General features: G+C 40.8%; 1 protein-coding gene across 1 annotated transcript in view; it reads right to left on the reverse strand.

Moving 5' to 3' along the window:
* Window positions 1–18,001, reverse strand: part of LOC138414068 (collagen alpha-4(VI) chain-like) — a 62,858-nt gene that overhangs the window by 3,704 nt on the left and 41,153 nt on the right. Inside the window, 2 exon segments of the mRNA XM_069540655.1 lie at window positions 292–382; window positions 17,437–17,930. Of these exon segments, the coding sequence (XP_069396756.1) occupies window positions 292–382; window positions 17,437–17,930 (585 nt within the window).

The raw sequence follows: 18,001 nt of genomic DNA on the forward strand, positions 1-18,001 counted from the left end.
AGGGAGGGGAGGGTGGGGCACTAGCAGACACCCGCCCCTCCAAAGAGGGCTGGCACCACTCATCTCTGGCTGACTGTGGCCACAAGGGAATGCAGTGTCTGGGATTCTCCAGATTATTCTGACTTCCTAAGAAAAACTAGAAATTCAGACTTAATAGGAAATTCCCCAGTTCTAAAGTTCTTCACATACCAAGCAAATACACATCTGAGCAGCAGAAATGGCCTGTGGTCACCAGTTAATTCATCCTGTTCTGAAGACATCAGTCTGATCAGCAATGCCATCCAGGCTTACCATAGCAGAGAGTGCAGTGGGCCATGTTCTCCACGTCCTGCTGGTTCTCTGTCTCCCAGATATACAGATGAAATTTGTTGGTTCCATCCATCTAGTGCCAACACATACACAAAGTTATTGTTAGCTGAACTAAATCTCAGGCCATGTTTTTCATGCATCTCCCAATTCAGATGAGAAAAATATTAATACGCTATTTTTAAAGAACACATATAATTCTCTATGTCTAAATAATTTGGGACTTCTATTCCAGTTATTATAGTCACTTAGTTCTCTAGTCCTAACCTGGTGGCTGGACTACCACTGGTGTGGGCACAGGAGCTGTGGGTCTTCAGACTCCCAATGTGTGTAAAACTCAACAAACATCAGGTTGTGTTGGAATGAGGGTAAAGGAGTTGAGGCTTCAGTCATTTATAAATTCTGTAAATCTTTAGTGATTGTCCATGGTACGTGATGCCATGTGATGGGAGTTATTAACCATGAACATGCAGACCCTTCAAGAACACAGTCATAGATCTAGGCCCTAAATCATGAGGATGGAGAGAGGCAGAGACCACCAGGGAGGCCTCTCTAGAGTATTCCTGGTGGTCAGAGCTGGGAAGAGTGAGGGGGAATCAGGGAAGGCTTTGTAGGGATGGCAAATCTGTTTATCTCCTTCACCAAACCTTTCCAATTATGATTAATTTAATAACTGATATCAGGTTTAAAAGACAAATAATATTAACAGTAATAAATCCAACAAGATCCATGCGATAACTGGCTAGATAATCAACAAACCCATTCTCTCTTCTTCTGAGGGTCACAACTAGACTACAGTTCCCACCATCCCTTGCAGTTAGTTGGACCATATGACCAGGATCTAGCCAACAGCGTGTAGGTGGAAGTGATGAATGCCATTTCCAGGGCATGCACTAAGCTCCACTGCCTCCTCTGCCAGCCAGATGTAGAGGATCCAGAAAAGGTCTTGAGGCCCTCAGTCATGTTGGGGCCATTGACAGAAGGAGCTCAGGTCCTAAATGCAGCAAAGCACCCCTTTCCTTCACCCACACACCCAAGGACCCACATCGCTGGTGACAGATGCAGAAATAACACTTTCTGGTGTTAAGCCCCTGAGACATGGGCATGAATGGTTTCACAGTCAACCTGCCCTGGCTAATGCAGACTACTTGCAAGGTTTCCACCTCATAATGAAATTAGGAAAGTTTTCAGATGATTTCTCTCAGGAGTTGAGGTGTGGTTTGCAAAGAGCTGGATATCTAAGCTTAGTCATGGCCATCTCGTTGTCCACTCTATCAAAGCATGTAGGACAGCGCCTCCCTGAGGGTCAGCCCCACCTCCTGCATTGCTGTGGCCAGGGCCAAGCCGACCTGGACCCTCCTCTGGTAGCAAGGTGCTCAAGATATGCAGATGTCGTGCCCACCCTTGGAAATAGAGAACGGGCAGGGTCTACTCTGGAAAAGAACATTCTGTAACATACACTCCTTACAGATCACTCATGCTTCCTGTTTAGGATTGCGGCACATCCCAAACATGGTCCCTCACCTGAGCCTCCTTGATGGAAAAACACGTGTGGGGAAAGATATATAAAGAGTGGAACTTTCACTTATGCTAATGTAACACGAAACAAACATGGGAACGTTCCTAATCCTTCCATGCTAAAAGCCATCTAAATTTAGGTTTTTTTCTGACTTAGAAATTCAAATCAAAAAAGACTGATGAAATGACTACTAGGTAAAATTCTTAAGCCATTTGGAGATGCAAAAATGACACAGCCACACCTTCAAAGAGCTTAAAAACCTAAGTGGAAGGATAGACAAATAATGTTCAAGAAAGAAAGAGACCAGTAATATATTTTGGGAACACAGGAAGAGGAGATTCATTTCAAAAGGAATGAATAAAAGCAACCTGATGAAGATAATGGCATCTGGCACTTTTGAGAGAATGAGTAGGATCCTTACCTGGCAAAGAAGCAGGGGAAAGCATTATGGTGTGGAGGAACAGCAAGATAAATGCCCAGAGGTAGGCAGTGGTTATTTATGAATTCTTCTCAACACCCCTACCCGCCAGACACTTGAGAAAACGCATCTGAAACCCTGGAACTCCCTGACAGAGGGAGGAGGCTGACAAGAACGGTGAGTGGAGAGTTGCCAACATCCAACATTCAGATCCACTTCACATGGTCATAGACCAAACAAAATGGACCTAACAAATCGCCGAGGATTAGAGAGAACAATGTTAGCATGGATATGACACATTAAGAGCTTTACTGGAAATCACATGAGGCAATCTGGAAGGCTTCTGAAACCAGGATCCACAGCAGTGCTCCAGGAGACTGGAGAAGACTGGAGTAACACAGGAACATCGACTTAACTCCAAGAGTTGTGGGGAGACGCTAAGCTGGTGTACATTATTTTTAAACCACAGGAAGCATGGCTGAGGTGTGTTATCTAAAGAAGAATTGATGAGAATTTTAAAGGTAATATGAAAGACTTCAAATAAATTCAAACATACCCTCAAGTTTGTACAAAGAATTGGTTCACACGAAAAATTCTATGCAGCACTAATAGACTAGGTGTCGGGAACTCGGGTCCTAGTCCTTGGCCTGCCAGAATTGGCTGTGTGGCCTTGGACAAGCCTCTGGCCTATTTCCTCAACAACAGAGTTTAGGGTAGGAGTCAATGCTGCTGAGCTTTCTTCCTATTTCAACACAGCCTGGTCCCCCATTACTGTCCTCTGTATTTGCCTCATGTTCAGGACACTATGTTGACTTTTCTACTCAGCTCAGCTCTTCAATCTGCTGTTCGGCTGGTTGGAAAACAACCTAATTCAACTGAATTGAAATAGCTACAAAACTGGCATCTACTTTTTAACATCTTTATTGGAGTATAATTGCTTTACATTATTGTGTTAGTTTCTGCTATATAACAAAGTGAATCAGATATACGGATACATATATCCCCATATCTCCTCCCTCTTGTGTCTCCCTCCATTCTCCATATCCCACCCCTCTATGTGGTCACAGAGCACCAAGCTGATCTCCCTGTGTTATGCAGCTGCTTCCCACTGGCTATTATTTTACATTTGGTAATGTATACATGTCCATGCAACTCTCACTTTGCCCCAGCTTACCCTTCCCCCTCCGCATGTCCTCAAGTCCATTCTCTACGTTTGTGTCTTTATTCCTATCCTGTGCCTAGGCTCTTCAGAACCACTATTTCTATTTTTTTGATTATATATATATATATATATATATATATATATTAGCATACGGTATTTGTTTTTCTGACTTACTTCACTCTGTATGACAGTCTCTAGGTCCATCCACCTCACTACAAATAACTCAATTTTGTTTCTTTTTATGCCTGAGTAATATTCCATTGTATATATGTGCCACATCTTCTTTATCCATTCATCTGTCGTTGGACACTTAGGTTGCTTCCATGTCCTGGCTATTGTAAATAGAGCTGCAGTGAACATTGTGGTACATGACTCTTTTTGAATTATGGTTTTCTCAGGGTATATGCCCAGTAGTGGGATTGCTGGGTCATATGGTAGTTCTATTTCCAGTTTTTTAAGGAACTTCCATACTGTTCTACATAGTGGCTGTATCAATTTACATTCCCACCAACAGTGCAAGAGGGTTCCCTTTTCCCCTCACTCTCTCCAGCATTTACTGTTTGTAGATTTTTTGATGATGGCTATTCTGACTGGTGTGAGGTGATACCTCATTGTAGTTTTGACTTGCATTTCTCTAATAATTAGTCATGTTGAGCATCCTTTCATATGTTTGTTGACAATCTGCATATCTTCTTTGGAGAAATGTTTATTTAGGTCTTCTGCCCATTTTTGGATTGTGTTGTTTGTTTATTTGATATTGAGCTGCATGAGCTCCATGTATAAATTGGAGATTAATCCTTTGTCAGTTGCTTCATTTGCAAACATTTTCTCCCATTCTGAGGGTTGTCTTTTTTTGTCTGGTTTATGGTTTCCTTTGTTATGCAAGGCTTTTAAGTTTCATTAGGTCCCATTTGTATATTTTTGTTTTTATTTACATTCCTCTAGAAGGTGGGTACAAAACGACCTTGCTGTGATTTATGTCATAGAGTGTTCTGCCTATGTTTTCCTCTTAGAGTTTGATAGTGTTTGGCCTTATATTTAGGTCTTTAATTCACTTTGAGTTTATTTTTGTGTATGGTGTTAAGGAGTGTTCTACTTTCATTCTTTTACATGCAGCTGTCCAGTTTTCCCAGCACCACTTATGAAGAGGCTGTCTTTTCTCCACTGTATGTTCTTGCCACCTTTATCAAAGATAAGGTGACCATATGTGTGTGGGTTTATCTCTGAGCTTTCTATCCTGTTCCATCGATATATATTTCTGTTTTTATACCAGTACCATACTGTCTTGATTACTGTAGCTTTGTAGTATAGTCTGAAGTCTGAGAGCCTGATTCTTCCACCTCCATTTTTCATTCTCAAGATTGCTTTGGTTATTTGGGGTCTTTTGTGATTCCATACAAATTGTGCAATATTTTGTTCTAGTTCTGTGAAAAATGCCATTGGTAGTTGGATAGGGATTGCACTGAATTTGTAGAGTGCTTTGGGTAGTATAGTCATTTTCACAATGTTGATTTTTCCAGTCCAAGAACATGGTATATCTCTCCCTCTGTTTGTATCATCTTTAATTTCTTTCATTATGGTCTTATAGTTTTCTGCCCACAGGTCTTTTGTCTACTTAGGTAGGTTTATTCCTAGGTATTTTATTCTTTTTGTTGCAATGGTAAATGGGAGTGTTTCCTTAATTTCTCTTTCGGATTGTTCATCATCAGTGTATGGGAATTCAAGAGATTTCTGTGCATTAATTTTGTATCCTGCTACTTTACCAAATACATTGATTACCTCTAGTAGTTTTCTGGTAGCATCTTTAGGAATCTCTATATATAGTATCATGTCATCTGCCAAGAGAAACAGTTTTACTTCTTCTTTTCTGATTTGGATTCCTTTTTCTTCTCTGATTGATGTGGTTAAAACTTCCAAAACTATGTTGAATAATAGTCGTGAGAGTGGGCAAACTTGTCTTCTTCCTCATCTTAGTGGAAATGTTTTTCAGTTTTTCACCACTGAGAATCACATTGGCTTTGGGATTGTCATATATGGCCTTTATTATGTTGAGGTAATTACCTCTATGCCTATTTTCTGGAGAGTTTTTATCATAAAGGGTGTTGAATTTTGTCAAAAGCTTTTTCTGCATTTATTGAGATTATCATATGGTTTTTAACCTTCAATTTGTTAATATGGTGTATCACATTGATTGTTTTGCCTATATTGAAGAATACTTGCATCCCTGCCATAAACCCCACTTGATCGTGGTGCATGATCCTTTTACTGTGCTGTTGGATTCTGTTTGCTAGTATTTTGTTGAGGATTTTTGCATCTATGTTCATCAGTGATATTGACCTGTAGTTTTCTTTTTTTGTGACGTCTTTGTCTGGTTTTGGTATCAGGGTGATGGTGGCCTCATAGAATGAGATTGGGAGTGTTCTTCCCTCTGCTGTATTTTGGGAGAGTTTGAGAAGGATAGGTGTTAGATCTTCTGTAATTGTTTGGTAGAATTCACCTGTGAAGCCATCTGGTCCTGGGCTTTTGTTGGTTGGAAGATTTTTAATCACAATTTCAATTTCAGTGCTTGTGATTGGTCTGTTCATGTTTTCTATTTCTTCCTGGTTCAGTCTTGGAGGGTTGTGCTTTTCTAAGAATTTTTCCATTTCTTCCAGGTTGTCCATTTTATTGGCATATAGTTGCTTGTAGTAATCTCTCATGATCCTTTGTATTTCTACAGTGTCAGTTGTTACTTCTCCTTTTTCATTTCTAATTCTGTTGAATTGAGTCTTCTCCCTTTTTTTCTTGATGAGTCTGGCTAACAGTTTATCAATTTTGTTTATCTTCTCAAAGAACCAGTTTTTAGTTCTATTGATCTTTGCTATCACTTGCTTCATTTCTTTCTTATGTATTTCTGATCTGATCTTTATGATATCTTTACTTCTGCTAACTTTGGGTTTTTTTTATCCTTCTTTCTCTAATTGCTAAAGTTTGGTTGTTTATTTCAGATTTTTCTTGTTTCTTGAGGTAGCATTGTATTGAGATAAACTTCCATCTTAGAACTGCTTTTGCTGCATCCCTAGGTTTTGCGTCATTGTGTTTTCATTGTCCTTAGTCTCTAGGTATTTTTTGATATCCTCTCTGATTTCTTAAGTGATCTCTTGGCTATTTAGTAGCGTATTGTTTAGCCTCCATGTGTTCGTATTTTTTACAGTTTTTTTTTCCTGTAATTGATATCTAGTCTCATAACACGGTAGTCAGAAAAGATACTTGATACAAATTCAATTTTCTTAAATTTACCAAGGCTTGATTTGTGACCCAAGATATGATCTATCCTGGAGAATGTTCCATGAGTACTTGAGAAGAAAGTGTATTTTGTTGTTTTTGGATGGAATGTCCTATAAATATCAATTAAATACATCTTGTTTAATGTATCATTTAAAGCCTGTGTTTCCTGTCTTTTTTTCATTTTGGATGATCTGTCCATTGGTGTAAGTGGGGTGTTAAAGTCCCTTACTATTATTGTGTTACCGTCAATTTCCACTTTTATGGCTACTAGCATTTGCCTTATGTATTGAGGTGCTCCTATGTTGGGTGCATAAATATTTGCAACTGTTAGATCTTCTTCTTGGATTGATCCCTTGATCATTATGTAGTGTTCTTCTTTGTCTCTTGTAATAGTCTTTGTTTTAAAGTGTATTTTGTCTGATATGAGAATTGCTACTCCAGCTTTCTTTTGGTTTCCATTTGCATGGAATATCTTTTTCCATCCTCTCACTTTTCAGTCTGTATGTGTCCCTAGGTCTAAATTGGGTCTCTTGTAGACAGCATATATACAGGTCTTGATTTGGTATCCATTCAATGTCTTTTTTTAAAAGAAAACTTTTTTTTTTAATGATGACTTATTTTTTTTGCGGTACGCAGGCCTCTCACTGTTGTGGCATCTCCCATTGCGGAGCACAGGCTCTGGACGCGCAAGCTCAGCAGCCATGGCTCATGGGTCCAGCCACTCCGCAGCATGTGGGATCTTCCTGGACCAGGGCACGAACCCGTGTCCCCTGCATCGGCAGGTGGACTCTCAACCACTGTGCCACCAGGGAAGCCCAGTCTATGTCTTTTGGTTGGATCATTTAATCCATTTACTTTTAAGGTAGTTATCGATATGTATATTCCTATTACCATTTTCTTAATTGTTTTGGATTTGTTATTGTAGGTCTTTTCCTTCTCTTGTGTTTCCTGCCTAGGAAGTTCCTTTAACATTTGTTGTAAAGCTGGTTTGATGGTGCTGAATTCTCTTAGTTTTGCTTGTATGTAAAGGTTTTAAAATCTGTGTTGAATCTGAATGAGATCCTTCCTGGGTAGAGTAATCTTGGTTGTAGGTTTTTCCCTTTCATCACTTTAAATATGTCCTGCCACTCCCTTCTGCCTTGCAGAGTTTCTACTGAAATATCAGGTTTAACCTTATGGGGATTCCCTTGTATTATGTTATTTGTTGTTTTTCCGTTGATGCTTTTAATATATTTTCTTTGTATTTAATTTTTGATAGTTTGTTTAATATGTGTCTTGGCGTGTTTCTCCTTGGATTTATACTGTTTGGGACTCTCTGTGCTCCTGGATTTTATTGACTATTTCCTTTCCCATATTAGGGAAGTTTTCCACTATAATCTCTTCAAATATTTTCTCAGTCCCTTTCTTTTTCTCTTCTTCTTTTGGGACTCCTATAGTTTCCATGTTGGTGCATTTATTGTTGTTCCAGAGGTCTCTGAGACTGTCCTCAATTCTTTTCATTCTTTTTTCTTTATTCTGTTCTGAGGAAATGTTTTCCACTCTTTTATCTTCCAGGTCACTTATCTGTTCTTCTGGCTCAGTTATTCTGCTATTGATTCCTTCTAGAGAAATTTTAATTTCATTTATTGTGTCATTCATCATTGTCTGTTTGCTCTTTAGTTCTTCTAGGTCGTTGTTAAAAGTTTCTTGTATTTTCTCCATTCTATTTACAAGATTTTGGATCATCTCTACTATCATTACTCTGACCTCTTTTTCAGGCTGACTGCCTATTGCCTCTTCATTTGTTTGGTCTTGTGGGTTTTTACCTTGTTCCTTCATGTTCTGCATATTTCTCTGTCTTCTCATTTTGCTTAACTTACTGTGTTTGGGGTCTCCTTTTCGCAGGCTGCAGGTTCATAATTCCAGTTGTTTTTGGTGATTGCCTCCAGTAGGTAAGGTTGTTGCAGTGGGTTGTGTAGTCTTCCTGGTGGAGGGGACTTGTGCCTGTGTTCTGGTGTATGAGGCTGGATTTTGTCTTTCTGGTGGGCAGGACCATATCTGGTGGTGTGTTTTGGGGTGTCTGTGACCTTATTATTATTTTAGGCAGCCTCTATGCTAATGCGTGGGTTTGTGTTCATGTCTTGCTAGTTGTTTGGCATGGGGTGTCCAACAGTGGAGCCTGGTGGTTGTTGAGTAGAGCTGGGTCTTATTGTTGAGCCACAGATATCTGGGAGAGCTCTCACTAATTTATATTACTTGGGGCTTGGAGGTCTCTGGTGGTCCAATGTTCTGAACTCAGCTCTCCCACCTCAGAGGCTCAGGCCTGACAGCCGGCTGGAGCACCAAGACCCTGTGAGCCACACAGCTCAGAAGAAAAGGGAGAGAAAAAGAAAGAAATAAAGAAAGTAAAATAAAATGAAATAATGTTATAAAAATAAAAATAATTTTTAATTATTAAAAGTAAAAAAATAAAAGAAGAGGAAAAAAAAGGAAGAGAGCAACCAAACCAATAAACAAATCCACCGATGATAACAAGTGCTAAAAATTAAAGTAAGATAAACATAAAAATCAGAACTTGTCAATCACATACAGCAAACCCCAAGTCTATAGTGCTCCCAAAGTCCACTGCTTCAATTTTGGGATGATTAATTGTCTCTTCAGGTACTCCACAGAGGCAGGGTACATCAAGTTGATTGTGGAGATTTAATCCACTGCTCCTGAGGCTGCAGTAGAAATTTCCCTTTCTCTTCTTTGTTTGCACAGCTCCTGGGGTTCAGCTTTGGATTTGACCCCGCCTCTGTGTGTAGGTCATCCTGTGGCATCTGTTCTTTGCCCAGACAGGAGGGAGTTAAAGGAGCAGCTGATTAGGGGGCTCTGGCTCACTGAGGCCGCGGGGAGGGAGGGGTATGGAAGGTGGGGTTAGCCTCTAGCTGCAGAGGCTAGCATGATGTTGCAACTGCCTGAGGTGTACCATGTGTTCTCCTGGGGAAGTTGTCCCTGGATCATGGGACCCTGGCAGTGACGGGCTGCACAGTGTCCCAGCAGGGGAGGTGTGGATAGTGACTTGTGCTCGCACACAGGATTCTTGGTGGAGGCAGCAGCAGCCTTAGCGTTTCATGCCCGTCTCTGGTGTCTGTGCTGGTAGTCGCGGCTCTTACCCATCTCTGGGGCTCATTTAGATGGTGCTTTAAAACCCCTCTCCTCACGCTCCCTGAAACAATGGTCTCTTGCCTCTTCGGCAGCTCCAGACTTTTTCCCGGACTCCCTCTTGGCTAGCTGTGGTGCACTAGCCCCCTTCAGGCTGTGTTCACGCAGCCAACCCCAGTCCTCTCCCTAGGATCTGACCGCTGAAGCCCGAGTCTCAGCTCCCAGCCCCTGCCCGCCCCAGCAGGTGAGCAGACAAGCCTCTCAGGCTGGTGAGTGCTGGTCGGCACCGATCCTCTGTGAGGGAATCTCTCCGCTTTGCCCTCCGCACCCCTGTTGCTGCGCTGTCCTCTGTGGCTCTGAAGCTTCCCCCCTCTGCCACCCGCAGTCTCTGCCCGCGAAGGGGCTTCCTAGTGTGTGGAAACTTTTCCTCCTTCACAGCTCCCTCCCACTGATGCAGGTCCCGTCCCTATTGTTTTGTCTCTGTTTTTTCTTTTTTCTTTTGTCCTACCCAGGTACGTGGGGAGTTTCTTGCCTTTTGGGAAGTCTCAGGTCTTCTGCCAGCATTCAGTAGGTGTTCTGTAGGAGTTGTTCCACATGTAGAAGTATTTTTGATGTAATTGTGGGGAGGAAGGTGATCTCCATGTCTTACTCCACCGCCATCTTGAAAGTCCTCTCTTGCATCTTTTTTTAAACTCTTCTGAGGAAGAATACTTTTATGATAATGCTTAAATTTTTTACCACTCTTGCAAAAATAAAACTGTGAGAACCAGTACACAAAGACACAATGGAAGTCCATGGGGAACTGTGATTCAGTTTAAACTTATCTGTACCGAGCTGTTATTAATTAACATTTCATTACTTTGACTTTGGACTTGCCAGCACAGTCCTAGTCACTGATAAAGTTGCCAAAATGATTCTGGAGAAGGCTTTAGTTGAGAGTTCATGTGGTAAGGGACCCCAGCATGAGAAGAATAAGCTGGCTCTATGATCCCTACTGCACCAGAGAAGGAAATCTCACAGAGTACCTGAAACACAAGCCAAGTGATCTGCTTGAGGCTCAAAGCTTTATTATAGTTTGAATGAGCATTTTTCATGATTCCCTCAACCAACTTTGCTTCTGAATATCCAGTTGTGCTCTGATGAGACTAGTTGGGCACTAAGGACAAGAGTGTATGGGGAAGGGGTGGGAGAGGATACAGCACAGGGATTTGCATGAACATCCTCTTTTGTTTAATAGAAAGGTATGTTCTCAAAGGATACAGACAACACTCAAACCACAGCCCCCAATATTAAAGAACGCCCTGTGGGCCCTGAGCTGAAGAAGCCCACAGGGTTCAAGTCAATGCTTGACTGCTTCTGGGCTGAGCTGCCAGAGGCCAGGGAACAATGCTCATTCCTAGGACTGCACTGAGGAGGCTCTTGGCTCAGGCAAATGGGGGAGAGGGGAAGGAAGCAAGTGCTGAGAAGGAGGATTTGCCTTGGACCGAGGAAGGGCTGACCGGACCCTAAAGAGGGAGAGTTAGATACCATCTGGTGTCCAGTTTCGGCTCCTGCCAGGTGGCATGGCCCCATCAGGAACTCCATGAAGCTGCTGACTCTTCCTGGACTCCCCAGTGAACACTGGGGGTCGACATTGAAGGGACCAGGGAACCAGACACACGGGAGTGCTGATTCAGGACTGTGTCATTTATAACAAGTCACTTCACCTCAGAGCTTCCCTCACTTTCTCTGGGAAATGTATTATTGTTGTTAACTTGTAGGATTAGTATGAGGATCAGCCCCAAATTCCTCAGACTTTAACATTCATGGAAACCTTCTGGGGATCTTATTAAAAATGCAGAGCCTGATAGATTAGATCAGGGAGAAAGCTTCAGATTTGGCATTTCTCACAAACCTGGGTGAGGCTGATATGCTGCTGGTCCCAGGACCACATTTTGAGGAGTGAGAGGTGAAGATGACAAGGCATGAAAAGGACATAGCATGGTGGCAGGAACTTCATAGGTGCTGTAAATAAATGGAAGCTTTCTGATTTAATATACAGTTACTGGGAAAATGCACATTCCTGATGACCTTGAGGAGATGGCAATAATCATGGCCTGCATCGCGTATACACAGAAAGTGTCAGACGTCCCTGTGGACACTACTTCCTACAGCTCTCACAGCAAACCTGTGAGTTTATCCCCATTTTACAGGTGACTAAATTGAGGCACCAGTGCCAAATGACATGTCCAGATTACACAATGGACAAAGCCAGAGTTTGAAGTCTCATTGCCTAATTCCTTCCCTCAGCTACTAATCCTCACTCCAGGGTGGTAACAATCTAATCGAAAACAGCAGCCCACAAGGCCTCAGCAGCGAGGCATCCATGGCCTCTGAAAGGGGTGTCTGGACAACCCAACACTTCCTTCAAAAAAAAAAAATGAATGTCCTCCTGCAACTTTTCTGAATTCTAAAATTATGCCAAATTTTTAAAAATTACTCCTCCCCAAGTCCCTTTGGCCTTCCTCTTAATATTTCATCTGCTAAAGCTAATTGTTTTTTTCTGCATGATAGCCAGTATTCCATTCTTGGGATTTTTTTTTTTTTAAGAGCAGTACACGGAAATAGAAATAGGGCCAGTTCATAAATCTCTCTCATAGTGTTCTTGTATAGATAAAATTAATTAATACGTGGAAAAAACTTAGAACTTCTCAACTATCTTCTTTTCCTGTTTTTGACTTTGAATTAAAATCTCATTGTGAATGGGGATTCCAGACCTTGAGCAAGTTATTTAACTTCTCTGGGTCTCAGTTTCATCATCTGAAAAATGGGCCCATAATAATAGTTATCTGTTTGAGTTGTTGTAAGGATTAAATGAATCAATAATTGGGAAGATCTCAGAATAGCACCTGGATCAATAAATGTGAGCTATTTTCCTAGCTATTGTTTCAAAGGAAAAAGTGCTAGATTTTTTATAAAGAAAAATGAAATTCAAAATGAGGCAAACAAATTGCATTTTCCCTGTAATCCTCCACTTTTTGACTTTAAAAAAGAGGGGCACATTAAGTCTTATGTTTTGAGACATAAGGCAATTAGACAGTTCTTAATGGGATTAGGCAAGAATCGTCCAAATGCTATAATATTGCTTTATTTAGGACTGAGGTTGATTCAATGGATGGTTTAAGAAATCTTTCCAATATGCCCCATAACTTCCAAGCATGTTTAAATGGACGAGAAATTAGGCATCTCTTTATACAATCATTTCAAATTGAACAACCATCATTTTTCTAGAAGTATGGGGGTGTTGTTCTGAAAAATAAAATAACATAGAGGTGAAAGACAAAAGCCCCACAGGTTGTCAAAGGGAGCCCTCAAGCAGATAATTCAGAAAGAAAATTACAGGACATTCCCACTCTCCTAACTGGATTCCACTAAGGATAAAGCACAGAGAAGGGAAGGTTATGAGATGCAGTACGCCCAGTTGTGAAGAAATGAGGATTTGTTGAAAGTCTCTGAGGATGGGGTTGTCATTTTTATGGTTTCTCTCCTTGCCAATGTCACCAGAACTGAGGTCATTCATTACATCTGAGCTGGCAAGTACCATATAACAACTTTCTAAATTGTTAAATTGAAGGAACAGACTCATCCCCCAGCATCCCGGGGCAAGAATATGTATAAGAAATTAAGAGAAGAGCAGACAGAAAGGACAGAACTGAGATGCAAGTACCTTTAAGCTGGCAGTTTCTTCTCACACACTATGTCATTCTTTCACTCGCACCTAAAGCAGCTGAGAGGGCCAGAACATCTTGACAAAGGACCATCCAGATGCTGTCTACCCAGGATCCCCTCTCAGAGAGCAGCACTGATGAACAATGGGGTGGGGTTAATCGTAATTGTACCCTGAGTATCACTCTCCAAATGTTAGGGAAATGCCTTTTAAAAAGTAGATAATTACACCTGGATAGGAGCCTTAAATAACATCAAGTTGCGACACTCTCTCCATTTTAGAGCTGAGCAAAATGAAACTCAGAAAGACAAAGAGACTTTTTCTACAGCACCTTGTTATTGAGGAAAGAGCCAAAGACAAAAGTTCCATCTCTAATTTAAACTGTTATGTATTTGAAACAAAAGCAAAAATAAACAAATGGGACTACATTAAACTAAAAAGGTTTGCACAGTGAAGGAAAGAAACCATCAACAAAAAGAAAAGGCAGCCTACTGAATGGGAGAAGATATTTGCAAACCGTATATCCAGTAACTATAGAAAGAACTCATACAACTCAACATCAAAAAGCAAACAAACAACCCAATTACAAAATGGGCAGAGGAGCTGAATATTTTTCCAAAGACATACAGATGACATTGTATACATGAAAAGATGCTCAACATCACTAACCATCAAGGAAATCAAAACCACAATGAGATATGACCTCATACCTCATATAACCTCATATAACCTTTGATGATAGACATCCTGAGACATACTCAGAATGTCTATCATCAAAAAGAGAACAAATAGATATGGGAACATATGTATATGTATAACCGATTCACTTTGTTATAAAGCAGAAACTAACACACCATTGTAAAGCAATTATACTCCAATAAAGATGTAAAAAAAAAACCCACAACATTGTAAATCAACTACCCTTGAAAATATTTTTTAAATGCAAAACATTTTTTAAATTAATTTCATTGTGTGTGTGTACCACAGGTTCAATATATAAATTATGTCAAATTGTTTTTCAAAATAAAGAATTTTTGATATTTAAAAAAAAAGAGAGAGAACAAATAACAAGTGTTTGTGAGAATGTGGAGAAAAGGGAACCCTCATGCACTGTTGGTGGGAGTGTAAATTGGTGCAGCCACTGTGGAAAACTGTATAGCAGTTCCTCAAAAATTATAGAACTACCATATAATCCAGCAATTTCACTTCTGGGTATTTACCCAAAGAAAGCAAAACACAGATTCAAAAAGATATATGCACACTTATGTTCATGGCAGGATTATTTACAACAGCTACAAAATGGAAGCAACCTAAGTGTCCTTCAATAGATCAATGGATAAAGAAGATTATATATATATATATATATATATATATATATATATATATATACACACACATATAAATATATACATATATAGAGATGTGTATACACACACACACAATGGAATATTACTTAGCCACAAAGAGAATGAAGTCTTGCCATTTGTGACAACATGGGTGGACCTAAAGGGTATTATGCTAAGTGAAATAAGTCAGAATGGAGAAAGAAAACTACCATATGATTTCACTCATGTGTGGAATCTAAGAAACAAAAAAAAATGAACAAACATAAAACAGAAACAGACTCATAGATAAAGAGAACAAACTGGTGGTTGCCAGAGGGAGGAGGGTGGGTGGATGAGAGAAATAGGTGAGGGAGGTTAAGAGGTACAAAATTGCGGACTTCGCTGGTGGTGCAGTGGTTAAGGATCCGCCAGCCAATACAGGGTACACGGGTTCGAGGTGTGGTCCGGGAAGATCCCACATGCTGCAGAGCAACTAAGTTCCTGCGCCACAACTACTGAGCCTGTGCTCTAGAGCCTGCAAGCCACAACTACTGAAGTCCGCAAGCCTAGAGCCCATGCTCCACAACAAGAGAAGCCACTGCAATGAGAAGCCCGTGCACCACAATGAAGAGTAGCCCCCGCTCACCACTACTAGAGAAAGTCCATGCACAACAAAGAAGACCCAATGCAGCCAAAAATAAATAAATAAAATAAATAAATTTATAAAAATAAAAATAGAGGTACAAAATTCCTGTTACAAAATATGAGTCACAGCTATAAAATGTACAGTGTGGGGAATATAGTCAATAACTATGTAATATCTTTGTACAGTGACATAGCATAACTAGACTTATTATGGTGACCATTTTGTATGTATAAAAATATCAAATCACTATGTTGTACACACCTGAAACTAATAAAATATTATAAGTCAATTATACTTCAATAAAAATAAAAAAAAATAAAATGTGACTTGTTTCACCCTGCCTTTACTAATCCACTGAGAGTTGCCACCATCCCCCAACCCGTCCCTGTCCAGACACCCTGGGAGGCAAGAGGGATTAACAGGGAACAAGGGGCTCACCCTCTGCATCTTAACTTTATTTCTGAAAACTCAAGATATTTTGTCCATCCTTCCCAACAGTTCGCAAGCTGTCATGATCTTACCTATTGATCTTAGAAGCATATTCACAGCTGTGTCAACAAAATCTCTCACCTAACACTCGAACTACACACCCAACCTTCAGAGAAAATTAAATGGTCTAACACAGCTGAATTCCTTAGCTCTTAGGTTGAACCATATGACACTTCCGTTTTCGCAGATCAGAAACGGTTGAATATTGGCAATGGAATGTAGCTCAGTCTGATATTCATCAGCATCCTGAAATCACTTAAAAAGGAAATCGCCTTTCATTCTGATAAATCATCCCATATGTTCCATGAGAATGTGTTACATGGGTTTCAGTTAGAAAAGTAAAGTCTAGAGAATAAATCAATAAATACATTGTGATACACATAGAAAACAAACTTATGGTTACCAAAGGGAAAAGGAGAGAGGGATAAATTAGGAGTTTGGGATTAACAGATACATACTGCTATATATAAAATAGGTAACCAACAAAGATCTACTGTATAACACAGGGAACTATATTCAATATCTTGTAATAACCTATAATGGAAAAGAATCTGAAAAAGAGTATATATATATATATATATATATATATGAATCACTGTGCTGTATACCTGAAACTAACACAAAATTGTAAATCAACTATACTTCAATTTTAAAAAATAAAAATAAATTATGGTATATACACACACTAGAATACTTCAGAAAAGCAGTTAAAAAATTTACTCATATAAACAACATGGATGAACAAAAGAACAGACATTGAGTGAAAGAAGCCAGATATAAAGAGTACATTCTGTAGGATTCACATTGCACCAAGGCTCAGAACAGGTGACAGAAGCCGGAAAGGTCGTACTAGAAAACTTATAGAATGCCAAAAGTATTCAATATCTCGAACCATGTCTAGGTCACAGCACTTTAAACATATACAAAAATCCATCTAGCTGTATCCTTAAAATCAGTTCCTCTTACCCACTTTGTATATGGATGTGGATTTTATACCCCAAATAAAAAAGAGGAGAGAAAATTACAGTCTGTGGACCCCCATGATACAGGTTAGCCTAGAGTGGTTAAGCACAGGCTGTGAAGGCAGATAAAATTGGTCTGCCCCCAACAGATATTTGATCTTTGATGATATACTTAACCTCTCTCTAAGCCTCAGTATTCTTATCTCTGAAATGGAGATCACAATGACATTTACCTTATACAGTTTGGGGGATAATTCAATAAGACAGTGTTTAAAAGGCACATGGCACAGAGGCTCAAGGATGGCCAGTAGGTACCAGCAGTAGCACTGGTAGCAGAGTCTGTAATGAGACATCCCCCCAACCCCGCACCTGCCCCCTCCCACGCATATACTTCAGTTTCTGGAGAATTCTTCCCCTGACCAGCTCTCACTCCTCATGTGCTCCTTGGTGGAGGAGCAGGAACCAGGCACTAACCCCCAGAACCCGGCGCAGCCGCGGTCCCCCACTTACCAGTAGGGCGTCTGGGAGGTTGTGGTCCTCTGTGAAGGTGATGACCGCAGAGGTGATGTCCAGCGCACTGAGCTCCGGCGTGGCTGTGCTGATGGAACCTGCATCCTGGATCCAGCCCGCCTGGAAGAACACGGCCACCTTCCTCAGGAGGCGGCCCGCGCGCACGCGCTTGAATACATGTCTCACCACAAACCTCATGGAGTCCCCAAGGTTCCTGCTGCTAAAGGACCCTGCCAGGGCGAGTCCCCTGACCTCCTGCAGGAGCGCGGGCCTCCCCTTATGGTCGGAGAAGCGAACCACGTAATCTGTTTTGCTGTCGTAGGAGACGATGGCCACCCGGGCACCCGTGGGGCAGTTACTCCCACTGATTTCCGTCTTCATCAACAGAGATAGTAAAATGCCTCTCATCCTCTCGAAATCCAACTGGGAGACGTCATTTGACACTTCCAAGGCGAAGACCACCTCGGTCGGTAACACTGGGCATTCGGAAACACCTAGACACGTGGATACACAGATTTAGGATTGCCTGTAATGTCTGTAAACGGATGAAGGTTGGAGTGAATAA

This window comes from Delphinus delphis, chromosome 4 (assembly GCF_949987515.2).
Source record: "Delphinus delphis chromosome 4, mDelDel1.2, whole genome shotgun sequence".
Taxonomy (NCBI): Eukaryota; Metazoa; Chordata; class Mammalia; order Artiodactyla; family Delphinidae; genus Delphinus; species Delphinus delphis.